The following is a 26,415-nucleotide window of genomic DNA, read 5'->3' on the forward strand; positions in this document are numbered from 1 at the left end:
GAGCCGTGCAGGCGCAGGCGCAGGCGCAGGCCGGTGGTCAGTCAGCTCATTATCACCGGCTGGCAGGCTGGCGTGCCTAAATACCGTCATCCATACTGGCCGCCGGTGGTGGTGACGGCCGGCTCTGGCAGGGCTCTGACAGGGCTCTGACCGGGGCTCTGACCGCTCTGTAATCAGGGTGGCAGGCTGGTCCCTGCTGGCTATGACCGCTCTGTGTTCGGGGCGGCAGGCGGCCCCTGCCGGCTCTGACCGCTCTGTGGTCGGGGCAGCAGGCGGCCCCTGCTGGCTCTGACCGTTGTGTGGTCGAGAAGGCAGGCTGGTCCCTGCCGGCTCTGACCGCTCTGTAATCGGGGTGGCAGGCTGGCCCCTGCCGTCTCTGACCGCTGTGTGGTCAGGGAGGCAGGCAGGTCCCTGTCGGCTCTGACCGTTGTGTGGTCGAGAGGACAGGCCGGCCCCTGCCGTCTCTGACCGCTCTGTGGTCGAGAGGACAGGCCAGCCCCTGCCGTCTCTGACCGCTCTGTGGTCGGGACGGCAGGCGGCCCCCTGCTGACCTCCAGGCCGATATGCCGCCCGGACCAGCCCCCGCCCGTCTGGGTCAGGGGGAGGGGCGCGGTGCGGGATGCGGGCACAACATTAGGGGGAGGGGGTGGGGTGCCTGCTGCGGGCCCACAATCGGGTCTCTGCGTCGCAGCTATCCAGTCAGTGGAACCTATATAACACGTCCAGACTATGGCCTTAATATACGCATCAAGTGCGAAGGATTCGGCTCTCAAAGGTCTCTGAACACTGTTAAGCCCAACGGACATCTCAAAAGCGAAACCTGTTCCCTAATGGACGAAAATGGAGCTGCCACAAGTGGAACGGCGATAGCCCTCAGTCGTCACCTCCCCATCTTCGTCAAAACAATGCTCAGGCAGAGCCGGGACACAATGGGAGGTCCGGTGCCAAGAGTAGGGCGGCGGAAGCGGTCTCGAACCGTCCTGACCCGGGCGGCACGACCCGCTCCCATAAACGGGCGTCAACGGCCCCTCGGCGCTGGTGCGCTTCGGACGCGATCATGCCCGGCTCACGTCCGGCGTCACGTGGCCACGTTCCGGCTCATGACCGGCGTCACGTGGTCATGTCCCGCTCCACGTCCGGCGTCACGTGGTCACGTCCCGGCTCACGTCCGCGTCATGTGGTCAGTCCCAGTTCACGCTTGGCGCACGTGGTCGCGTCCCGGCTCACGTCCGGCGTCACGTGGCCACGTTCCGGCTCACGTCCGGCGTCACGTGGTCACGTCTCGGCTCACGTCTGGCGTCACGTGGTCACGTCCCGGCTCACGTCTGGTGTCACGTGGTGACGTTCTGGCTCACGTCCGGCGTCAAGTATCACGTTCGGCTCACGTCTGGTGTCACGTGGTACGTTCTGGCTCACGTCCGGCGTCACGTGGTCACGTCCCGCTCCACGTACGGCCGTCACGTGTCACGTCCCGGTTTACGTCCGGCGTCACTTGGGTCATGTCCCGGTGGCGTCTCCGTCATACAGCGGCGAGGACTGGGGCGGGTGGGGTGACATCTGACGGAGTGACGTCACGCAGCGGCGAGGACGGGGCGGGGGTGGGGTGAATCTGACGGAGCTGACGTCACGCAGCGGCGAGGACTGGGGCGGGGGGGGGGGGTGGGGTGACATCTGACGGAGCTGACGTCATGCAGCGGCGAGGACTGGGGCGGGGTGGGGTGACATCTGACGGAGCTACGTACGCAGCGGCGAGGACTGGGGCGGGGGTGGGGTGACATCTGACGGGGCTGACGTCATACAGCGGCGAGGACTGGGGCGGGGGTGGGGTGACATCTGACGGAGCTGACGTCATGCAGCGGCGAGGACTGGGGCGGGGGGTGGGGTGACATCTGACGGAGCTGACGTCATGCAGCGGCGAGGACTGGGGGGGGGTGGGGTGACATCTGACGGAGCTGACGTCACAGCGGCGATGACTGGGGCGGGGGTGGGGTGACATCTGACGGAGCTGACGTCACGCAGCGGCGAGGACTGGGCGGGGGGGGGGTGGGGTGACATCTGACGGAGCTGACGTCATACAGCGGCGAGGACTGGGGCGGGGGTGGGGTGACATCTGACGGAGCTGACGGTTTCGGGGTGTATCTGAAGGAAGCGTGAGGCGTAACGCGTGGGAGTGATGCCCCCAGACCTACGGTTAAAGCAAGTGTGGATAACAGGAACATGTCGCATCGAAGTGATCTGCCGTCTACCATGTCGATATTTTCACCCCCCAAATCATGCAATAGCCGTGAAAATTTCCTAGTTATGTTAAGGACAGGTGTAAGCAAAAGGCATTGCCATCCTCATCACCAATCTCGACGATCTATCCCGCAATAGGGGAGTGTCAAGGTCTGATCTCAGTCGCCCCCCCCCCCCTCTTCAGGCCTCCTTTCCCTTTACACGGGCCCACTCTGTCATGGCGGTCTCTCTCGCCGACCCCTGCTGACCCCGGCTGACCCCTGCTGACCCGGCTGACCGCAGCGTATCCACCCTTGCAGCGGCCTGGGAGCGGTACACTGACCTCTCCCAGCGCCCACCGTCCGCAGCGTTTGTCACTGCCGAGGCGCCGTCAGCCGGCCAGCCCTGGATGGGCGCCTCGCGTTCCGATGGAACGATGGACAGGCGCGACCAAATAGCACAGGGAGTGGGGAACGTCAGTGCTGTGGCCGGACATTGACAGCGACGGTCGCCATGCCCAGGTCATCGTGATCACTTCCCGAGCGTTAGCTATGTGTAAGCGTCCAAAGTGGATGGAAGGATATAACTTAACGGTCCTTCCTGACGGCAACTTGTGATTTTACTAGCTTCAAATGGACTAGCTCGTAAATGGATGCCAACTAGAGGAAACGATCGGCGATGGTATTGCTTCTGACAAGAGTGAGAACTGAGGAGATCAATATTCACTGAACCCGGCTTGACCAGAAATGACGAAAAAACGGATGACAAAAATGGGCACACAGCGATCCTCTACAACTCGGTGTATTGTTCTTGAGGTAGAGGTTCTCGCGTAATTGATTACCTGTTTCAGCGCTGTTGCGACGAACACGATAATCAAGTTTGCGGCAATCTTTTCACCGCGGGTTATTTGCGATTATATCAAAATAAAATACAAAATCACTGCGATAAAACTCTTGCACTGTTTGAAGAAAACCAATGCCAGAAATACAACATCTACTTCAATGTAACGCCTCCATTTCTGTTACGATCACTAGAAACGGATAACAAGTCACTATCAAAATTATAATTCAACGTTTAACTGCATCCGTAGATTTGCTTAACCTGCTGCACCTGTCAGTACCCGTAATCCGTCTAGCTTCAAAGTGCTCCCCCCCCCCGCCCCGGTCTACCGCGGCAAAGCCTCTTTCACTGTTCGTTATTCCTTTCAGGGTCTGTCGGAGAACAGAGGTACCTCTCTCCCGACTCCGGCCGCAGCCAGCACCGCCGTCCGGTGAGCCAGCGACCAGCAGAGCGGCGCCGACCGGTCGTGCGGACGAGACATGGACAGAGCGTCGCTGCCGCCGCCGCCGCCGCCGGAGCGCGCGCCGGCCGCCGGGCCGCGCCGCCGACATCCGCGCGCGGTTCATTGGCTCCCGTGGTGGACACCGGCGGTGGACTGTGACAGCAAAAAGGACCTCACCGGCCCGGACAAGACGTGCCGCGGGCCGACGTGGACTGCGATACGGGCCAGGAATGCGTCCGGTGGGACGCCGAGCCTGATGGATTCGGATCCGGATCCAGTGGCAGATGGATTCAGATCCGGATTCAGCGGCGGATAGATTCAGATCCGAATCCAGTGGCAGATGGATTCGGATCTGGATCCAGTGGCGGATGGATTCAGATCCGGATCTAGTGGCAGATGGTCGCCACATTCCTGACCGGGTCGGCCGTCGGTGTATCGTGCCGATACGCACTGGCGTCTCTGAATTTCCAGTCCTATATCTGACTGTCTCTCGCGCGTACCGAGATAATGGCTCCGAAAGCATGCCATGACTGGCACGCTAACGGGAAAAATAAGATCACAAAAAGAAGAATACAAAGAAAGAAAAGAAGATATGCGTCTACTCAACTCAAGGTCCTCATAGCCTTCGGGCCTGCGTAGACATTCGAAGGTCGAGTGCAGCAGTGCAGACATCAAGACATGATTCGAGCCCCTTGGGACCGTGACCTATTGGGGCCTGGCCTCCCGGGAATTGAGTCATTTGGTAGATGAATACGACTCGGACACGGATCAAACAATGTAAGAAACCATAGATTCGCACTCGAACAGGGGAGCCGGATTTAGACTTGGCCTTAGTCTAAGCAACCGCGACTTAGACTAAGCACTGATTCTCATTCAAGTTTCATCCAAGGCTGAAAGGCACATTTCAAGCCCATACCACGTGCGAAAGAGACGGTGTGGTATAGACAATGGTATGTTTTGTATCTGTGTATATATTGTGTGGTACATTCCCACACATAATGAGGGGTGGCGATTTAGAAGGGTCAGGTACATTTCGTACCAGTTGCGCTTCTCAGTCGGGTTCGGTTGTGCCCGGCTTAATTGACCTATGCAATGCGGGCTGCACAATCTTTAACATCGTCCAATAAGCTTCGCAAAGGAATTCGACAGCTGACCACAGTTCAACAGTCATTCCAACGCGGACTAGGCACGGCGTCAAGTACGGCCATATCATACCAGCTTACGGTTAAGACACGCTTGGTCAGTTGTACGTTGACCACGCGAAGATTTGTGTCACTTACGGTGTCAATCCTTAACAGCCCGACATGAAGCCATTGATCCAAAGCACTCAAAACTTCAATAAGGCTTCACTCGAAGATGCGACCCGATGACTCCGACACGGACCCCGACTTCGGCTGGAGCACCACGGACTCGGACCAACGAGCCGTGAACAAGATCGGACCAGGAGTCAGTATCACGTGATATGACGAGAGGAGATGGGTTGTTGAACTCGAGCCCGAACCCGCCGATAGGCTCCCAGGTTACGGAAGAAAGAAAGGATGGCTGGTAAGCAGGCGCTGCCCCGACAGCACGCATCGTCCCCGCTTCCATGACGCATGCGTGCCAGAAAAAGGAACGGGAATTTGTCTACAGCAAGCAAAAACATTACCTTTGAAGGCGTCCCGGGCCGTCCCGCTGTGCAGACCGACACGCGCCGCTCAGCAGAACTGCTGCTTCGTGCCACTGACCTCGTCTGCCGGGCCCCTCGTCTCACATCCCCACGCGCCCCAACACCGTCGACAACAGGACGGTAACTAAACGCCTGGCGCGCGGCGTGCCGGCGCCTAGGGCGGCTTCCATCCCATCCCCACCGCCCGGCCGGCGAGCCCGCCGCCGCTTCCCACGGGCTTCTTTGGTGCGCTCGGCTGCCAAATGTGCCATCAAATGACCGGATAACCCGGGGTCGCTATTCTTTGCGTTGAAAACACTTGCTCCAAACAGGTATTGTGAGACAATATTGCATGAAAAACAGTTGTTGTCTATGAACAAGTACTTGTGCGTGTACCTTGTAATGAGCCGAGCGCGTGACAGGTGCGCGCGTTGCCTGCCGACTGCCGTGCCGGCCCGAGAATGTCCGAGGCGCGTCGGCAGGGTGTGGGGGGCACATCGGGACCTCAAGAGCGACGTGGGCCTGACTCTGAACACAGATTCCTCACATATGGTAGAGAAACGTGTCCGCGTCCGTGAGTAAGGAGAAATATGAACTTGTCACGCAGGAGGCGCAGCGTTTTCGGCACGGTTTCGATCATGGGTCTGAAGCACCGACCGAACGGAGGTCTTTGATGCGGTCAAAGAAGGGACGCGTCTTGCGTTCGGCACATGGCCAAGTACATGCTGCTGAAGCACACAAGGAACAGTGATGGATGCTGCCCGAATGAACGGCATAATACAGCAGCGTATCTGAGCACGGCGTGCCCAGCACTGGCGGTCCTAGGCAGTGTGATCGTGACTAAACTGTGGAAAATAATGTATTAAGCCAACCTGGATGTGTAGCAGCGCACCATTGTTTGTACTGCGAAGTAAGGATGAAAATTGGACTGCCTGCCATTCATTAATGCCTCGCTGGCTGCAGCTAACTGACCAATAATCTATCACTTACATATCTTACTCCCAAATAATCCAGCGCAAGTCCCGATCTGGTTATTCCGGCACTGACGCACACCGCCATTCTGCAGACCACAGACGCCAGTGAGGAAATCCACGTGCATGTTCGGGCTATCCCATAAATCCCACTGCCCCGCTCCCTCTCCCCCTCTCTCCCGTGCTTCCCTCCCTCACGCCTTTCTGCTTCCCTCCCTTGCGCCTTTCTCATGAGCGTCCACCTGCGTTGTCGAGACCCAGCTGAGGGCGGTTTCGTTACGCCCGTTTTTGTGCGGAGCCGGGCAGCAGTCCATAGCTCATGAGGCGGCCGGGCCCGGGCTGGAAGGTCAGTGCCGCCAGCAGGAGCCGGCACCGGGGCCGAGACGGACGTGTACGGACGCCGTTGGCGCGCACGCGTGGACACGGATGAGGTCCGTGTCCACGTGTCTCCCACCGGACACAGGAACTTGTCCGGTTGTTCCCCCCGCACCGAACCGTGTTGCCAGCTGGCACTCGAGACGGGCACGGAACTTGCGAAGGTTTTGCTCGCTGACCAAGCGCTCCAACACCCACTCACTACTCAGTGGGCAGTCTGATAGCGGTGCGTGCGTGCGTACGTGCATGTGTGTGTGTGTGTGTGTGTGTGTGTGTGTGTGTGTGTGTGTGTGTGTGTGTGTGTGTGTGTGTGTGTGTGTGTGTGTGTGTGTGCGCGCGCGCGCGCGCGCGCGCGCGTGTATGTAGCGCTTTTTTTCCCTCGCCCTGATAAGAGGGGACCGATGCGAACCATCCAAGGTTTTTTGAGTGTTCTTAAGTGTGCACTTAAGTTCACCTAAATGCTCAGTAACCTGTAAGGCATTCATTGTGTGTAGTTTCACACCAAAAACGTGTTTCTAGCCTTTCTGGTTACGGAGCAGCGGTGGTTTTGGGGGAACACTGCACGACGATCTACGCCTTGGCGCGGTTAACGGGTGGCAACAGATGATACCGCATAACACGATCCGCGGCCGACATTTTTACATTAACGGAGCCATGTATAATAAATTATGCTCAAAACACATAAGATATGCACCATTATACTCACAATTAAACAATGAATATGGCTGTTTAGGTGTTCTGTCGCAACAAAGCATGGTGACATACGTATGATGCTGTAAAGCGGAAAAGTGCAATTTTCTGAGAAATTTGACAGTTGCCCTGGCATCATGAGTGGTCAGTTATCGACCTGCGAGATCTCGTTACGATCAATCTACTGGTGTTTTCCGCTAAGCTCTATCTTTATTAGTTTGAAAACGACAGGGCGGCACATCGGCCCCTGCCATTTCCCGCCTAATGAAAAACGATGAATCGGAACAAGGGTTAAGGCGTTAAAGCCGCTCTGTCTTTGAGCCGCTGTATTCAGGTTGAACTCTGCGTTATGCCGTGTACCGAGGTCCAGACAGAATCTAGCGAGTACTTGAATTCCATACTTTCATCCGTGTCAACCGCGGCAGGCAGCCCCTGACATCTTCAACGATCTGCGAGCCGATTGTCTCATCTCGTCCCCGTCAGCACCAGGCTCTGGCCCAGGATGATGAGTTGGAGAGTGTCTCTGCTGCCGTCGGGCGGGCCGGATCCGGAGAAGAGTTGGTTAGTGTCTCTGTTGCCGTCGGCCTGGCCGGATCCATAGATGACGACCTGGACAGTGTTTCTACCGCTGTCGGGCGGGCCGGATCCGGAGAAGAGTTGGACAGCGTCTCTGCTGCCGTCGGGCAGGCCAGGTCGTGATCTTTGGATCCCAAAGATCACGACCTGGACAGTGTCTCTACTGCCGTCGGGCGGGCCGAATCCAAAGATGACGTGTTGGACAGTGCCTCTGCTACCGTCAGGTGGGCCGGATCCGGAGATGACAAGCTGGGCAGTGTCTCTGCTCCGCGAACAGCCAGCTCCGTTAGCGCCGGGCGGGCCGGCAGGTGGTCCGCGCCCGGTGGCCGCCGATTACCGTCAGGCACCCGCCCCCGGCGGCGCGTCACAGCGCCCGACCGCCGGCCATCCATATGGCGGCCGGCGACGCCGAGATCTGCCGCCAGGTCGCGACTGAGATCTGCCGCCAGGTCACGGCCGAGATCTGCCGCCAGGTCACGGCCGAGATCTGCCGCCAGGTCACGGCCGAGATCTGCCGCCAGGTCACGGCCGAGATCTGCTCTGGGATTGCGTGGAGAGCACCAGCGGAAATGAATCTGTCCGGGACGGCACGGTTTGCTGCGTCGGTCCGTTTGCTGATGGCCGAAACTCCGGCATCATTTGATCCGAGTAAACAAACGCTCATGTTGTTTGCCGCCTGCTCGCGGAAATCCGTTACTTTCTCGCGAGGGTGGTGCAGCATGGAGGGGGGGGGGCAGAGAGGGTAGTTGCTCCCCCCTCCTTCGCTTGGCAGGGCAGGGGACAAGGGCATGAAGCCTCTTTTTTCGAACTAAAGACAATGTATCTGCCCTCAGATTGCCCAGCTTCATATCGGTGATGCCCTAAAACTGAGCTGAAGAGTAACAAACAGAAGACCCCCTTATTCATCGATAGGCCTATCTCCTGTATCATGAGACCACCTTTTTGTATAAAAATAGCCCATGCTCTAGACAATTAGGCCCAATCGTACGTTACAAAGGCCCCTTTGCTCGCTCGACAGGCTCTCGTTACGAACTAGGAGGCCCCTGTTCTGGGTTAGGACTGGAGGCGCCCTCTATATTTAGGTCCCATTTCTAGAAGAAGGGAGGGAGGGGACTTTCATGCATCAGTTGGCCGCGGTTCCGAACCAAAAGGCCCCATTTTGGAATAATGAGTCCCCTTTGACTAGTTTTGGAAGTAATTCGTAAACCGAAAGCGTGCTGTTCTAAATTAGGACGCACCTTTATACATTAGGAGACACTTTTCTGAAACAGGAGGCTGTTTTAAGATAGCGAGACCTTTTGCTAGATAATCAGAAGGGCCCTATTCTTGATTTTATCATTGCCGACGCTTGTTCACTTGGATAAAATACATGTGACAATTTAATAAGGGGCACACGCCCTCGGTGCCCCCGACCCCCATATACGGTACTGTCCGCGAGCCCCCCCCCCCCTCGCTGTGAGGAGGCCCCATTATGCCCAAGAGGCCCCCTGTAAAATATCCCCTAAGTCAAAATCCGTGCCGCCGCCCCTGCTTGCTCGTACGCCACGTTTCACGCAGTTCCGGGGACTGGGCTGCTATACCTGAGCTAACACAGTGACTCTCTCCTCTGCACAAATCCGGATGTGTCCTCACGCCTGGCGGCCTCAGCCGGTCACTTTGACGCCGCCATTCGGGGCTGGTGACACGGCTCCCTCCTCCCTCAGCCGGTAGCATCGTTTCCCCCTCCCCCAGCCGGTCATCTTCGACGTCGCCACTCCGCCGGTGACACGGCTCCCTCCTCGCTTTGTCGGATCTTCGACGCCGCCACTCGGCCGGTGACACGGCACCCTCCTCCCCTCATCCGGTGACGCGGCACCCTCCTCCCTCAGCCGACCGAGATCCCAGCGCCATCGGCGACGGGGTGTGCCGCGTGCACCCCGGGGTGTGCCCCATGCACCCCAAGCCTCTGATAACGCGATGGCCGCTGCCACCGACCCCGTCGTTGAGCTGCGCGTACAGCTATAGCGGTGATATCTCACCAGATACCGCTGTATCGTCGCCGAGGATTGTCCTGAGCTCCTCGCTGACAACGAATCAGCCCGGCGAACGTCGAGCCTGGCTCAGCCACTGCAGAGTTATAAATGCCTGCTGACAGGGGTGCTCCTAAGACCGTCCAACCTCTGACACCCTGAGGCCAGTTCCAAAAAGACTATCGAAAGTAAAGATTGGAACCAGTCATCGCATGTAATACCACACGTGCATAAAAATGAATGCGAGTCCGAAAGCGATACAGTAGCAAATCGTAGCACGTATTTTCGATCCATGAAGCTTGACTACAGTAGTGGATAACACTGACACCAACAGACGACAATCACCTTTAACAACGAGAACCCATTTGTCATAAACTGCCGTTGTTAGTCGCCATACGCTGTCAAACCAGTCAACAAAATCAGTTGTATGTACATACATCATCCATTAAAAACATTTCCATGCAAGCAAATATGACCGGCCAGACGGCGTATACCCGAATAAACACCTGAATTCAGTGCAATGTAGCCTCGCGATTTTGGTTGCACGCCTTCATAAATGTGTTTATCTCCGACGCATGCAGCCGGAGCCAAAATGACTGCGACGTACTTAGTACCATAGGGGTGGTTTAGCGCTCCTTTCTTTGATAGAAATACACCGTCACAACTACCATGCTGCTTTTGAATGTAGCAGCTTCAGCGCAAAGTTGGCCAAATGTACTTATTTTGTGACACGCAGCCAAGACTTATGTCACCTAAGCATTTTAAACAGCGATGACCACAGATCAGAGCAGCCAACACCAGGAACTGACAGAACACCTTTTCTTTCACCTAAGACGTTTAGATTTGGGGGACGACTTTTGGAAAGCGGACTTCATATTTCAATTCGGACAAGGCTGCCTTGCGACGTACGTGTCCTGCATTTAAATATCGGTTATATTTAGGTGAAAACGTCCCAGAGGAGCGGAAACCAATGGGACCGGGGGAGGGGAGGGGGGGGGGGACTGAGGAGGCCGGCCCCAGCTCCCTTAAATCTAGCATTAGCTCTATAAAAGTGTTGACTGGAAGGAAGTAGCTAACATGCACATAGTCCCGTCAACTTGAGAGAGCTTCCAATGCCCCACGAATGTCCCTTTCACGTGATGGTGTGAAGATGATGGCCGAGGGTGGGGGGCTGAGCCATCAACCCCCTTATAATCTAGCATTAACCCCATAAAGGTGATGACTGGAAAGAAGCAGTCAAAATAATGCCTATAGTCGCGCCAACTTGAGAGAGCTTCCAGCACACCTCCAATGTCCCTTTCACATGATCATACTTCTCAGGCTACTGGAGCCTCCCAATGTGCCATGGCCCCGACCATGTCTAAATTACATTCTTAGTTTCATACAACTCGCATTACTGGATAACGACTCAGGGTTCACAGTCTGTTTCTAAAAGTAATGCATACGACGTCTCGCATGGAGTTCTTGGGTACTAATCATACGTAACTCATTGCGAAAAGCCCGAGCCAATCCGACCGCATAATTGCATTCCTTGCCCCACTCGTGGATTTATTCGTCAGGGTGTTATGGAGAATTATCAACTCTCAAGTGATGGTGTGAAAAATGTTATCGAAAATCATCGGCTCTCAAGAGACTCGCCCCTCCCAAAAAGCAGTATGCAGTGCGCTGGGGGGGAAAAATGCGCCGGGAAACACAAGGAAAGAAACTGTTTTTAACACACATGGCGAGCATCTTATAAGTACCACTTCACAGCTACTTGAAGTGGTACAGGGCTTCTGCAGGCTCCCCACGCAGTGAAGTGGTACAGAACTTCTGCACGCGAGCTTGCTTCGCTGCTGCTCCTGGCTACTGACCCCGTGGGGCGGGATGCTGTTCAGAAGCCGATGAATTCGGCATCGCACACGCGCACCAGCGCCACCTGTGTCAAACTCAGGGGCGTGGAGGGAGGCCCGCCCCACTCCTCTCCGGTAGCTTCCGCGCCCTCATCGGAGGGCCCGTGCTTCAACCCATCAACTTATTGAATTCCACCATCAACTTGCTGAATTCAGAACGCAGCCTTTCTCATTGGCCCGAGACTGACATGTGTTCATTGCTATTACCACCGCTGCGATGTCGTGGAAGGCGGCAGCGCGCGCGACTCGTGGTATAAAGTACAAGGCTACGTTCGCATGGACAGTTACGGCCGGTGCGGGGTATGTAATACGCCCACATTAGCATAAGCGTGAGACCGTATGCGGTCTTGGGCTCACGCCACTGCAGCCTAATGAGGCCAGATAGAATGCATCCATTGGGAGGTCCGACAAAGGCTGGAGCGTACGTGCGAGTACACTACGCTTTCGGAGTGGAAACAACGCTCCAACGTTCACTTAACAACCAAGGACTAATCGAAAAAAGACGCCTCTCTCCCATAGGTGTGACCGTGTCCTTGAGTTTGTGGGGCAAATCAGGAGTGGAAGAATGACACTGAAATCTGGGGATAACCTAGCCTGAAAATTTCATCTTAAATGGAAAAACGCGAGAAGTATTACGTTAAACATAAAATTGGAGGGAAGGAAATCACACTTTGTGACGGGGGACGTGTTCTCCAGCCCCCTCCCACCTCCCAACGCCCACCCTCCCAAGTGGTTACAACCACGCCTTTCTCCAAGGTAAAATTTGTCGTTGAAGCGCGTTGCCACGTCTCCCCCGCGGTCGTCATGTCCCCTCATCAATAACCCCGAGGGCGTAATCAAGGGGGCACCGTGGGCACGAGCCTTCTCCCGACCCCCTCCCCATTCAAATTCGTACAAGGATGAATATACATGTAAGTGAATTACAGTGCTTTATAACTCAAGATACGCGCATACAAATAAGTAGATTGAAAACATGCGACGTGTTGATATGCCATGGAAGAAATTGCGCGGGCTTGTGGCCCGATAAAGGGGTTTTCAGCTAAGCATCTTAAGTTGTGTTTGCCACTGCAAAACCCTGCGCACGCTGCTGAACAGTCCTATAAATGGGGATGGTTACATAACATTTCAGCGGCGGAATCATGCTGTTTCGACGTTTGTACAGGATACGGATAATTCCACTGGACCGAAAGGATATAGACGTTGTGCACCACAATTCAAGCTAAGCCTCAATATGAACGGGTTCGGTAACAGACTCGGACATGAACCTCCCAGCTACCACCTCCACGCTTAACACATCAATGTTGCGCGGAACCTCAAAGGCGAAATAATTCATGTGCATGCGCGATAGCAGCTTCGCACAGTGCGTACTACCTTCACCCCCGAATTGCGTGAGAACAGACGTTAGCAATTATACTGGGAGGTGCGTGATCACGCAAAACTTCCCACGAACGTAACCACGGGGTTGATATCGGGCGTTTGTGGTTTGATGCTGGGCTTGCATTTCAGTTCATCCACCCATGGTGGGGTGGGTTCGAGCCGCTTTAGGCGCTCGCTATTTTGACAGATATGGTTTGTGGCCCGTAGCGGCGGCCGCGCGAAAGGTCAGGTGACGTCAGAGAGCAGGACAAGCCGTGCCCAGCATTGCGGCACAATAAACTTTTGCCACCAAATTCAGACGCTGACCTGGAATTGCACGACCGAATGGTATGGGTTAAGCCTCAACAATTACTTCATAGCGTGTGTCTGGGCAGGACCTCCCCAGAAATGCCCCCATTAGAAAAGATTCGGATAATTTGTTACAGCACAGAACACCGATCAGGCTGGAATAGTACTCACTCGATGCGTCCCTTTTCCTCCGCGCGGAACACGGAGTCCTTGCCGAGTACTCCCAGGATGGTCTCCGCCTCATCCTCGGCCAGATCTGAGAGGTCCAACCGTACCACCTCACTCGGCGGCACCCCCAGATCTAGCAACACCGCCCCATCTGGCAGCACAGCCTGGCCGGTGCCGTCCCCTGAAGCTTGCTCAGCCAAGTCAACGGCTTCTTCCTCAGCGCTTACTACTTGCGTTCTCTCTTCCTCTGGACGTCCTTCGCGCGCAAGTTTCACATACTTCGTCGGTCTTTCATCCGATGATTTGGCTCCCTCCGAAATTCCTCTATTCAGGGAAGGCAGGACTTCCAGAGGGTGTCCCCCACTTGGTCCCTGGGCCTTCGACAGTCCTTTCTCCATCGCGCCTTCGCTGTCGGGTGACACCGTCGCTGATGTCCGCACGGGCCCGGTCTGCCGAAGACACAACGTTGTTACCAGGCTCCTAGAATCTGCACACACGTTGGTCTTCACGTCAGAGGCTCGATAGAGACAACAGCGTAGTAAAACGAGGCACAAAGGACGTTCTAACGGGGCATATAAAGCAGTGAGACTCGCACGCTGGATGACTGGTATCGTAATCGCTTACATCTAATGTGGATACGTCCAAGGGGACCAGCCTTACACCCACTCTTCATCTGTAGTGCTATGGGGAGCGCGGGGCTACACAAAACTTGCGTTGGAGCTAGTGTGTTCCGCGGAATAATTCACATCTTCTAGATCTCAGGACACCAAAAGTCGAAACATTCAACAGAGACCCAGACAGAAGCTATCGAAATTCAGTCGGTGTCCTTGTTCAAGCTATCAGGACAGCTTTACTATCGCCGCAATAGTCACGCCCCCGACAGGCAAACAAATTGCGCTGTCAACAAACATTTCAGTTGGGATGCAATGGATTGAATAGTAGCTCTTGAACGATAGTGCGTCCAAATCGCCCCGACAAAATATGCCGCGTTAACTGAAGCGTCTTCGCCAAAGCACCGCAGGAGACAGAAAGACGTGGGAAATCAGATATGTCCATGAGTGAGACAGAAATTGCGGAAGGTACAGAACCGTGAGACCGACATCGTTTAACAAACATGGCATTTTTCACTCTTAATCCTGAATTTTGACTCACTGCAGTGATGGTATCAACTTGAGTGACAGGATCAATCCACGTGACTGTGCTGGTGTCTTATCAGCACGAATCTGCCACCTGTGCACTTACCAAGCAGGAGTGAACTCTGATAGGTCTACGAGCAATCGCCAATGGTCCGGCGCAGTCTTTCATTGGCAGCAATAGTTGGTATCAGGAAGATATGCTCGCATCGAATACTGGCGATTGCTCCCAATAAAAGACTGCTTGAATTATCATTACCCGATAGCCCAAAATCCCAACCTTGTCCCTTTTCTTGTTGCGTCATTTGATGACCCTATTTCAGCCCACATTTCGATGGCGCCTGAGCCGAATGTGCACGGAGCGTGCCTGCAGTACCAATACAGCAAACGCACTGGTGCCCAGCACTGGAGACGATTCGGACACCATTTCTGGATAATCTGCAACTGCTACCGGGATTTGGCTTGAACTCCCTGGCCCCCTCTTGACAAGACGGCACGGACGGACGCTCCGCCTGACGATCGATGTTGGCAAACATGCTATTCGTTAAAATAAAAAAAGTTCACCACAAATTCCCAGAGGATCCTATCAGACAACTGCCGATAAAAAAAAAACAGCTGATCACTCTGTGCCATCAGGCGGAAGACAGAACGAAAGGCCCGATCCACACGAGATGACATGAAAAGACACGCCCAGGAACGACGGCATTAGCAATGTTCTTGATCATGACACTCCATGAACCCTTCCAGCCACAACTGCCCTACGCAACCTCCACCGAGACGACCTCTGACGTCAGACGACACCCCGCACCTCACCTGGCAGCACACTGGAGGGTGACTCCGGCGGTCACCGCGACCCACGCCGAACCTCCTGGCACCCCCGCAGGGCGTCGATCCCCGCCCGGCTGCCTGTCCCTCCGCCCAGGTCCCGTCGGGGGCCGCCGGTCCGCTCCGGCTCGCGCGAGGCCTCCTGCGACGGCGGGCTCCCGCGCACGGACGGCGTGACAGTGGGGAGACGTCGCCCGCGGCCGGGGCGCGCTGCCGCATACACCGACTTATCTCGAGCGGCGCCCGACTTATCGGAGTCGAGCCGGCCGGCGGCGAAGACGGCCATTCCGGCACGAGTGCGCCGGCTAGGGTAACGCTGGTGTGGTGCGGCGTCGCACCGCCAGCAGAGGTCACACAAAACACGCAGCCATCACAACCACAGTTTATTTTAGTAACCATCGGCCCAACACTGTAAAAATAGTCTTCACTGATAGGTCCCTGCGCTGGCCATCGGCACGCTGCACTGGATGGCAGGAGGACAGCGTCGAATGCAGTCAGCTCCACCTCTCAGAAGGCATCTCAGCCGCACGTGGAAGCCGGTAGACAGAGCCCTCACATCCTCGTGACGTCTGGCGCCCCTTCGCCCGGCGTCCAGCCCCGAAGCACCGTCCACAAAGGTCCCGCCGGGTGCCCCACCAAGCCCACCCCCGACCGTGACCTGAGCCGGCCGGGGCGTCACGGCGAGTCGACAGAGAACAGCTGGACGGGCGAGCGCAGCAGGGACGCGTCGCCGAGCGAGCGGCCCGGGCTGGCGGCCACCGAGGCCGAGAGGGCGCTGCTCTCCAGCAGGCCGCCGGCGGCCGACGCCGGCACCAGCATCGGCACGTGCTGGATGCGTCCGCTCGACCACGCCTGCGGAGCGGCGGTATAGCCGTGAGGCGGACACCCACGTACAGCGCGGCATGATTTACAGCAGAGCACAGCATAGCAAGATCACCAGACGTCTCCACTTGTACTTCTATACATTCAACGTTGTTTGCGCTATTATCAACACTTTTTTAATTCGCTGACTTGTGGCTTTTAAGCACAGCTGACTTACCACCTGTGGTTGTGGCGACGCGTGCTAAAAGGCGTAGCCCGTTTAATGAAGCCCAGGCTTGGGAGCTGAGGACAGGTGCGGCGGCAACAGCGCGGGTGGGTCTCCCAAACACGGCCAGGCACGAACCGGGCCGGCGCACGGCATTCATCGTCCGACGCGATGTCCTTCAGATAAGCCATCAAAGCGTTCAGTGAGATCAAGGTGATCAGCAACTATGCCACCTACAAAAAAAACGGCCGAGCCAAAATCGAATCCGGCACCGACCTAAGTCGCCAAATCGACTAGGAAGCTTACCACGCAGAGGCTGGTAGTGTCCTGCAGGTTCATCTGGAACTCGACGGCCACCGGGTACTCGTCCTTCAGGCCGCGGATCAGGCCGCTGAACACAGACAGGACGTGTGAAGGGGCGCATACCGCGGATCAGGCCGCTGAATACAGACAGGACGTGTGAAGGGGCACACACCGTGGATCAGGCCGCTGAACACGGGCAGAACATGTCAAGGGGCGCAGGCCGCGGATCAGGCTGCTAAATGCAGACAGGACGTGTGAAGGGGCGCAGGCCGCGGATCAGGCCGCTGAACACGGACGGGACATGTGAAGGGTGCAGACCTGGACGCCGTCCGAGCAGGGCCAAACCGTCTCCCCAAATCCAGGCCGACCATGGGGTGTCCGTATCACGAGCGTACGAACCTGGCAGACGGCACACGTGGACAGCTTATCTAACTTACGTGAGTGCTTCGCGTGATGGCAACGTGCTAAGGGGAACCAGCTGGTCAACATTTGCCCCCGGCTTGGGAGACAAAGTTTCACAAATACAACATGAAACATCTTTTCGCAGCTAACCGTGCCGTTTTAAGATTCAGAAATCGAGATGATGGCGCGTTACGGAAAGAAACAGGAGGCAACCCTCCACACGAGTGGACAATCTCTTCCACTAATCTAGCCTCCGCCGCATAAACCGACCGTAAGACACAGTGTGCAGGTCGGGGCTGCCAGCCAGGAGGTCACCACAAGACGCCGCGATGCGGCGGCGCCACGTGCCGTACCAGGCGGCGATCCTGAGGTGCGGATGCAGCTCGGTGGAGAACACGGCCACGGCGTCACTGTCGACGAACGAGACGGCCAGCCGCCGCCCGGTGCTGTCCCAGGTCAGGCCGCTGACCTCGCCGCCGACGCTGGGGACGGCGGGCACGCCGGTCACACGGCAGCACGCCGGCCGGTATCCCCTGGCGCCGGCCGACCGGACACGCGGCAAACAGGCCGCACGCAGCGGCGCAGCCGCAGCCTTGGTAACGGGGGGCACAGGGTTGGCAAGGAGCACACTGATGACAAAAGCCACCCCTTCCCCGAAATAGTCGCTGCATACAGTCCACTTGGTTTCGAAGAGAACTGATTTTCGTTATCGTCTTGTCATTTTGGCCGTCTATTGTTGAAATGAAAGCCAGAAAGCATCGGAAAATGTCATTCTGTTTATATTTTGAAGACAATAAACTCAAGCAAGCGGGCGTCAAATCACCACATGGAATAATCCGCCAGCGCTTTTAATTCTGCAATGATTCGGTGAGCCCCTTCTAAACCGATAGAATACGGCTTTGACCTAATTTCCCTGTGCTGTACAGAAATACTATGGGCCCCGCAAACGTAAGTTGTGCATTGAAATGGAGTAAAAAAACTTGCATTAATATGACCAAGTCATGCTCGTCTGGGAATGTTCAACCTTCAGTCAGAATCGTAAGTGGTACAAATTCTGTAACACAGTTTTCAACATGCGCGCTCGCAAGTCTTGCACACAAGAACCCCGATGTTCTGCGTTGAAGTCCCCGTTGGCTTCAAAGCGTCAGATTTGCGGTTAACACTAAAAGACGACAAACGAGCAGACGGAAATGATGACGCTCTGAAATAAGCCTCTTTGAATGCTTTTAGACACCAATTCGTACGTTTAAAAGGTAGTAATCGCGTAGACTTCGCCGGTACCACTTCCAGTGTGATAAAAGAAGCGGATTGGCATTTACTACACCACGAACTGCTGTTTAAATTCGGAGAACTATAAGATAACATCTCTACAGATGTCCGATGCCCACCGCCTGATGTCTGCAGCGACCAACGCCGTTCGGCTTTCCGGAAACTGCATTCCCACCACAGCCATTTTCTCCTAAGATTGCAAACGTGCAGGTTCAGAACTTTTTGTTATTTGTTTCACAAGCCCATTCTGAAAAGGACGGACGTCTTCAGACAACTATGGTTCGACCATTCTTTATTTTTAACCTCATGTCGAGCCACCGTATTGCATACTTATGACATCCCTTACCCTTTCCGAGCAAGGGGCCCAGTGGGTAGAACACCAGGGGCACATTATCGTTCCCGGCCAGGCGTTGAAGGGCCATTCCGTCCCAGCGCGTGGTGGCAAATAGCTGCCATTCTGGCGACACGGGGGCGGGGCCACCGGCCTAACCCAGCGGCCCTTACAAAGATACATTATACGTTGGTTCCCTTCCTGACGCGAAAGGTCCTCTGGCCCGGGCGGTTAGCCCCAAAGCGACGCAGGAGCCTTCATTGACGCACCACGACCCGTCATTGCCACACGTGGTCCAATAATCGGCAGACTCCAGTCCGGATCCATGGGTCCTTGGTTGAAATGGGGTGAAGCCCCCCCCCCCCCTCATTCGGTACTGGGGGGGGGGGGGGGGCTGACTGACACGAGGCCTTTCCATTGTCTCATTGTGGACTCTCATTCATAAACTTTCACGTCTCCCCGCATTGACAGAGGGTCCCTACCAACGCAAGGGGCACCTGACATTCGAAGTCCTGTCCCTGTTCAGCAAATGCTACCCTGGCCGACTTGGGACCAGTGGCCGACACGGGGCCTGCTCCCTGTAAGGCGCTGACCGTCGCAACGCCCCTCGCTGTTGTAGGAGCCCCGACTAATTCAAATCGCGGACCCCGGCCTCGTTCCTCCTTGGGAAATGAGCCCCCACAGCTGCTCAGGCCGGGAAGGAGCCGATTTTTCCGCGTTGGTGGTCTCTGGCAGAAATAGGGGTCCGCATTATCCCAGGGGTTTCCAATCGGTGAAAGAGACACTCTGACTGACATCTCAGGGGCATGTCTATTATCCCAGGGGCTCCCAATCGGTGAAAGAGACACTCTGACTGACATCTCAGGGGCATGTCTATTATCCCAGGGGTTCCCAATCGGTGAAAGAGACACTCTGACTGACATCTCAGGGACATGTCTATTATCCCAGGGGCTCCCAATCGGTGAAAGAGACACTCTGACTGACATCTCAGGGGCATGTCTATTATCCCAGGGGTTCCCAATCGGTGAAAGAGACACTCTGACTGATATCTAAAGGGGCACGTCTCCTGTGTCACCCCCCCCCCCTCCCTTGCCTGCGCCATTGGCCGTACGAAATCCGTGCTAAGATAACGCATCAAGGGGCTTCAACGAGCCATCCACAGAGGGCAATACTTACTGAAAAATTGAAAATGAAGAGCGAAAAGATTCCCGCCTACTTGGTAAAAATATCACCATAAAACATAATCTTCGCCAAAGCGGTGCTGCATTGTGCGTTTTCTAGTAGAGAACATGTATGAGAGAAAGCACCCATACGAACACAGCTTAAGAGAAGTCAAGACACATCGGCCGGGTGTGGTGCTCACTGGATCATCTCCTTTCCGTGGTCCAGGCGACGGGCAGTGAGGTCAATGACCGGAACAGGCTTGGGTGCCGACTCCATCAGCAGAACGGGCATGAAGGAGAGCGAATACACCACTGAAACAGCAGCAGATCCTCGGTCACCCGCACACCTCAGACTCATTGACATCTTCGCTGGGTGGACCATAACGAAGTCAGCTATCCCTTCAACAGGCAGCTGGTGACGCCAAACGCGTCGGGATCTGCAGTCCCCTTAAGATGGGAGGGGTGGGCGCCGCCACTGCGGTCACCAGATGGCAGTGGCGCAGCTGGCAGCACAGGTCTCCCGCCGATGAATCGGGTCAGGTTGCACCGAGCGCCACAGCGCCGCGCCACACACACACATTTGACGAGACTCCGCCGCTCCCGGTCAGGCCCCACCGAGCACCACAGCGCCACACACACGCACATCTGACGGGACTGAGCCGCTCCCGGTCAGGCCCCACCGAGCACCACAGCGCCACACACACACATCTGACGGGACTGCGCCGCTCCCCGTCAGGCCCCACCGAGCATCACAGCGCCACACACACACACACACATCTGATGAGACTGAGCCGCTCCCAATCAGGCCCCACCGAGCATCACAGCGCCACACATTTGACGAGACTCCGCCGCTCCCGGTCAGGCCCACCGAGCATCACAGCGCCACACACACACATCTGACGAGACTGCGTCGCTCCCGGTCAGGCCCCACCGAGCACCACAGCGCCACACACACACATCTGACGGGACTGCGCCGCTCCCGGTCAGGCCCCACCGAGCACCACAGCGCCACACACACACATCTGACGGGACTGCGCCGCTCCCCGTCAGGCCCCGCGTGACACTGAGCCCGAGAGCCACCCACGCCCGCGTGCGGCACCGCCTCCGAGCCGCGGCGGCCGCCGGCGCCTCACCAGGCTCGGCCGACGTGACGAAGAGGGCGACGCGGCCGTCCGGTGACCAGCAGGCGGCGCTGACCGGGCCGCCGGCAGTCGCGCAGCGCCACCGCTCGTCCGTCCACCGGCCCGTCTCCCACACCCTGCCGGCGGAGAGAGATCGGTGCGGGAGACCGCGCGGGGCCGCCGCTGGTGCCGGCACCCGACCGCCGGCGGGACGGGTACCGGGTCTGGTGGCCGATGGACACGGCTTGCGTAGGACGACAGGCGTGTGGACGGGCCAGGCGTGTGGACGGGAAGGAGGCGCCTGATGGCGTGTGGACGGGAAGGAGGCGCCTGATGGCGTGTGGACGGGAAGGAGGCGCCTGATCGCGTGTGGACGGGCCAGGCGTGTGGACGGGTAGGAGGCGCCTGATGGCGTCGGGATGAGGCTAAGCGCGAGAAAGACCACGTCGGAGGCATCACACCGCGTCCGAAAGCCAACACTCCGAACGTAGAAGGAGAGAAGACGCGACTGTTTTTATTACATCCATATCAAAGGACGCAGATGCTACCGAGCTCCAATCGTCACAGTCCATCACTGACTAGCCGCAAAATCAACAAATGAACCAGGTAACTCGGTCGACAACACGAGTGCAGCAACAAAAGGCAGGCGAACGGCCCTTCCCGGGTCATGCTGCAAGCCGCCAGGGCCCACCACGCGACTCCCTTCATCTACCACATGTGACGTAAGCCGCTCACGCTCGCTGCCCCTACGCTGAGCGGCGGCGCCGGCGTGTCCGACCGCTGACCTGAAGGTGGGCCCCGTGGTGGCGGTGAAGACTCGGCTGGCGTCGGGACTCCAACGGCAGAGGGTGTGGCCGGCGCGCCACAGCCGCTTCAGCGGCACGTGAGACTCCTCCGCCACGCTCCACAGCAGCAGAGCGCCGTCACTGGGACTGGCCGACATCAGCAGGTCTCCCTGACGGAGGACACAACACAGCATCGGGGCACCGTCACTGGGACTGGCCGACATCAGCAGGTCTCCCTGACAGAGGACACAACACAGCATCGGGGCACCGTCACTGGGACTGGCCGACATCAGCAGGTCCCCGACAGATGACACAGCACAGCAGCAGAGCATCGTCACTGGGACTGGCCGACATCAGTAGGTCTCCCTGACAGAGGGCACAACACAGCACCGGGGCACCGTCGTCGCCATTGGAGCTCCAAATCATTACACACCGCTCCAAACTGGCACCAGCATCGAAGTGTCCATCCCAGCAGAGGATGTCCATCCCTCAAGGTCAGTGTCGATCCCAGCAGAGGACGGCTCTATCGCCCACCACACACAGCGTCCTTGCGTGGCGCGCCCGCCACGCCTCGGCGCACTCGGCGCAGCTCACCAGCGGACTCCAGCGGACCGAGGTGACGGGCGCGTGGCCGGGCGCCGCCAGCGTCTGGGCGCAGGTGCCCGACGGTCTGGTGATGACCGAGCTCGGCTCCACGGTCCAGACCAGCACGCACCGCTCGCACGCCACAGCCAACAGCGAGGAGGAGTGGGGCCTGCCGGACAGACTCGGGTGTGAGACGACGGCACAGACAGCGGCGGGCAGAGTGGGGCCTGCCGGACAGACTCAGGTGTGAGGCGGCGGCACAGCCAACAGCGAGGAGTGGGCCTGCCGCACAGACTCGGGTGTGAGACGGCGGCACAGACACCGGCGGGGCGGAGTGGGGCCTACCGGACAGACTCGGGTGTGAGACGGCGGCACAGACACCGGCGGGGAGGAGTGGACAAAGCCCCGGCCGGTTTTTGATGTGAAGCGTGAAAACAATGGGTTGGAGCTGCGGGGTATCGATCCCCGTACCTCTCACATGCTAAGCGAGCGCTCTACCACTTGAGCTACAGCCCCGGTGATAGTCCCACCTGGTGTGAAAAGTTGGGGCGCCATGGCTGACCGACTGGTCAGCCTTCACTTAAGATGGACCCGCCCCTGGAGAGCCGGTTATATTTAGGTCAGTTGGTCGGCCCCTGTCTCCGAAGCCGCCGGCTCGTATGCCACCGTCAGGTGTTTCCGTGGTGTAGTGGTTATCACATCCGCCTAACACGCGGAAGGCCCCCGGTTCGATCCCGGGCGGAAACATTGTTATGTTGGTGGCAACGCCACGGTTACTAGGCAAAGTTAACTCCAGCTGAGTCAACAGCAGACAAATCAGGCCAAGATGCAAACACCCGATTGACAGTGAACCACGGGCTGCAGCGCCGCAACGAAGCTCCTTGACATGTGGATGTATATGAATTCCCGTCTTTCGATGTGCGTTGATTGAGGTACGGAATCGATAAACTTGATGATAAACTCTCTGCTGGAGATTTTTCGTCTTCGCCCTACGAGACGGGATATCAGATCCCCGCTCACCCACCTACCCACCTACCCAGCTACCCGGCCGGCCGGCCAGCCAGCCAGCCAGCCAGCCAGCCAGCCAGCCAGCCAGCCAGCCAGCCAGCCAGCCAGCCAGCCAGCCAGCCAGCCAGCCAGCCAGCCAGCCAGCCAGCCAGCCAGTCCCTCTCCCAACATCACGAAAATTAAGCAAGCTAGGGACACAGAGAACATGCCTTGCCAGATCTTGCATGTTGATCCATGACGTTTCAAATCAGGTCGCAGGAATCAATCTAACACCTCCTTAGACCCGTTGTTTTATATCAAGGCCATGCTGCGACAATGCGGGAGACACCATGGAATTAGCGTTGCAAAACTCTGCCAGATGGGCCGTAACTCCATCATACAGTTTCCGCCCGGGATCGAAAGAACCACTACACCACGGAAACATCTCATAATGCCTGACGAGCCGGCCTGTCGGGAGACAGAGCCGACCGACTGACCTAGACATGACCAGCTCTCCGGGGGGCGAGTCCACCTCACGTGGAGGCTGACCAGTCGGTCAGCCATGGCGCCACAAATTTTCACCTCAGATGTAACTATCACCGGGGCTGTAGCTCAAGTGGTAGAGCGCTCGCTTAGCATGTGAGAGGTACGGGGATCGATACCCCGCAGCTCCAAACCATGGATTTTACGCTCCATAAACCGATCGGGACTTTGTCCAGTCACTTCATACCCCTGCATATCCAAAGGGAAGATAAAGCTCTGCCACATGAGGATTTTGGTACACGACCAAACGGAATGCGGCAAAAGGAAGATGATAAGTCAGGTGAATTAAAGTTGAAGAGAAAGATTAAAGAAGCGAAATGTAAAAATAAAGAAAGCAACAGCTTTCAAAGTCATGGGGACGATGAGTTCCTGGAGCAAATAAGTCAAAACTAACTCTCGGCAGCCCAAACGGAGGCTCACTCCGGGCCAAATCCTGGGCACTCGGCGCCATCCACACAGTCACGACGCCTGCTTGTCCCATTAGGTTGTATGCTGGAACTCACCTGTCCATTTCAGTATGAGGGAGGAAGGCCCTCTCCCTTCCGAGTATTGCTAGCAGCCTCCCAATGCCTTGAGCGAAGTTCCGTCACCGGGATGCAACGTTGGTTTATGACAAAAGAACGTATGGAAAAAGAACCTAAGCATTGCGTCCGTCCGCGGTTGTTCATAAGTCATGCACGCAAGGTATCAAGTTCGTATGTCAGATGTACGTATCGAAACGTCCGTATGCGGCAGAGCCGTAGGAACGGGGGTCCGTGAGTGTAACCTCATTTTCCGTGAGTAGCAGACCCGTAGGAACGGTGATGTAGGGACGGGTGTGAACCTATTTTCCAACTATACAGACCGTTAAGCCTACATGACGTTGCAGAGACAGAATTGACCTCGGAATGGTGGATGATACTGCTATAGGGAATACTGAAAGACTGATCGACCACCAGGACTTCAAACTCATTCACCATCAGCTCTCCAATTTCGCTGAAATTTGGCTTCCGGGAATAACCTAAGGTATGAATTCAAGTGACCGTTGTCCAGCTGTAGCCACCGTACAGTTCAAAACTGATTCTCTCGTGCAATGTCGGGTCCGGTGCAAACAAGGTGCTTATAAAAGGAGGTGCATCAAAGCGGATCCAGCTGGTGCACTGATTTCTCTGGACTACGGTTCACTTCATACTAGCAATATTTACTGGGTGTCATTCGCGCCTTTGCCTGCCGTCTACCACAATCGAGCTGGCTCCTGCCCGCGTCCGTCAGCTGGCGTCAGTGGCGCGCGGGGGGGTGTCAGAGTCGACAGAGACATCGTTAGGACGAGAAATAAATGGGGATCACAACACGCTTGGCGGGTGCCATGCAGTGGACCTGTCATTTATCCTTATCCTCCAGTTAACGCCATCCCCGGGCACTTTGTGCCGCCTCACTTGATTCCGGGTTCATTCGCTGGCCGCCTTAGACCCCATAGCCGACGCCTGGCACCAAGGATGGAGATCTACATCCCAGCTTGTAATACGCATCTGCGGACGAACTTCATGCATGACGGACATTTGCAAACAAACTTCGTACACTTACCACCAGATATCGAAATAAGTGTTTTTCCTTACGCGCTTGTCTTAAACGAACATCCCCCTTGACTATCATATGCCCCCAATATGTTCTTCCAAACAATTCGTCACGGCCCTTTTCCATTCAAACTTTTGCGCGGAGGATTATTCCGGTTTCAAACCTGTCTCCCGACGAGCGTTTCACTATCAGAAACTTACATGCGCGTACTTTTCTATACGAATCTTGCCGTTACAAACTGAGTAAACCATGTACTTTATCCACCGGAAGAGCGGCTATGCAAGCTTTACTTTACAACCCCATGCAACGCTGACTCCTGTCTCACGACCGACTCTCTAGGATTATCGTAAAAACTTAACACCCAGCAAGTCATAACTCTTCAAAGAAGTGACAACTCGCCTACACCTTCAAGTTACCTATACAAGCGGGCGTGTTTTGTTGATTTTACGGATTTAAGTCGTGAAAAGCAGCAAACTTGCTGTTCGCAATGATTTGCGTTATTTCGAGTTGCCCAGCAACTAGACGTTTGATAGCTGGAGGCAGAGATTGATTTCAAATTAGCTGGATCTAAAGGGCTACGGTGGTTAACGTATCGCATGCCCTAGCTCCTTTCTAGGCAAGGACCTAGCCGTTCAAGCCATCTGGAGCACACCGGTCTCGTTTTCTGACGGGGACCAGCCAACTGATGTGCCGGCGCAATCCGTCTAGGGTGCATGACGCAAAATAATATACTTGTCGATTAAAACAACGGCTCATGTCGGTCTGCCAGGCATTCTGCTCTGAACCGAACCGAAGCGCTTCCGGTTCGAACACGTATCGTGTGGTTGTCGCGACTAAATTACAGGGTACTTTGAGGAGGGGGAAGAAACACGTGAATCAGGGTGAAGACCAAGCACA

At 56.3% G+C, this 26,415-nt stretch overlaps 2 protein-coding genes and 3 non-coding genes across 5 annotated transcripts in view; 2 read left to right on the forward strand and 3 right to left on the reverse strand.

Annotated features, from left to right (window-relative positions):
* Positions 1 to 15,514, reverse strand: part of LOC119106133 (uncharacterized) — a 55,583-nt gene extending 40,069 nt beyond the window's left edge. The window contains exons 1-2 of the mRNA XM_037229730.1: positions 15,437 to 15,514; positions 13,494 to 13,939 (exon numbers count right to left, since the gene is read on the reverse strand). Of these exons, the coding sequence (XP_037085625.1) occupies positions 13,494 to 13,888 (395 nt within the window). The 5' untranslated portion in view covers positions 13,889 to 13,939; positions 15,437 to 15,514. The remainder of the gene's footprint in view (positions 1 to 13,493; positions 13,940 to 15,436) is intronic.
* A 326-nt stretch (positions 15,515 to 15,840) lies between these two features.
* Positions 15,841 to 24,475, reverse strand: LOC119106134 (aladin). The gene is made up of 8 exons (XM_037229732.1): positions 24,468 to 24,475; positions 22,444 to 22,603; positions 21,850 to 22,019; positions 21,077 to 21,201; positions 20,144 to 20,255; positions 17,534 to 17,662; positions 16,782 to 16,866; positions 15,841 to 16,300 (listed from the first exon to the last, which is right to left on the reverse strand). Exons 1-8 carry the CDS (start codon positions 24,473 to 24,475, stop codon positions 16,124 to 16,126), a joined length of 966 nt encoding a protein of 321 aa, XP_037085627.1. The 3' UTR covers positions 15,841 to 16,123.
* On the reverse strand, positions 22,878 to 22,950 carry TRNAA-AGC (transfer RNA alanine (anticodon AGC)). The gene has a single exon. It is a non-coding gene; the product is annotated as a tRNA-Ala (tRNA).
* TRNAV-AAC (transfer RNA valine (anticodon AAC)) lies at positions 23,109 to 23,181 on the forward strand. Its single transcript has one exon. It is a non-coding gene; the product is annotated as a tRNA-Val (tRNA).
* Positions 24,023 to 24,095, forward strand: TRNAA-AGC (transfer RNA alanine (anticodon AGC)). Its single transcript has one exon. It is a non-coding gene; the product is annotated as a tRNA-Ala (tRNA).
* Positions 24,476 to 26,415: the final 1,940 nt, after the last annotated feature.

The sequence above is a fragment of the Pollicipes pollicipes genome, unplaced genomic scaffold (assembly GCF_011947565.3).
Source record: "Pollicipes pollicipes isolate AB1234 unplaced genomic scaffold, Ppol_2.1 Scaffold_6138;HRSCAF=7277_pilon_pilon_pilon, whole genome shotgun sequence".
NCBI classification, from domain to species: Eukaryota; Metazoa; Arthropoda; class Thecostraca; order Pollicipedomorpha; family Pollicipedidae; genus Pollicipes; species Pollicipes pollicipes.

What these genes read in the sequence shown, in the direction of transcription:
- LOC119106134 (XM_037229732.1), bottom strand. An exon ending in CGGTCCGCTGGAGTCCGCTG is followed by an intron (nt 22,020 to 22,443) that starts GTGAGCTGCGCC and finishes GTCCTCCGTCAG; the next exon opens with GGAGACCTGCTGATGTCGGC. An exon ending in CACGGAAAGGAGATGATCCA is followed by an intron (nt 17,663 to 20,143) that starts GTGAGCACCACA and finishes CGCCGTCCCCAG; the next exon opens with CGTCGGCGGCGAGGTCAGCG.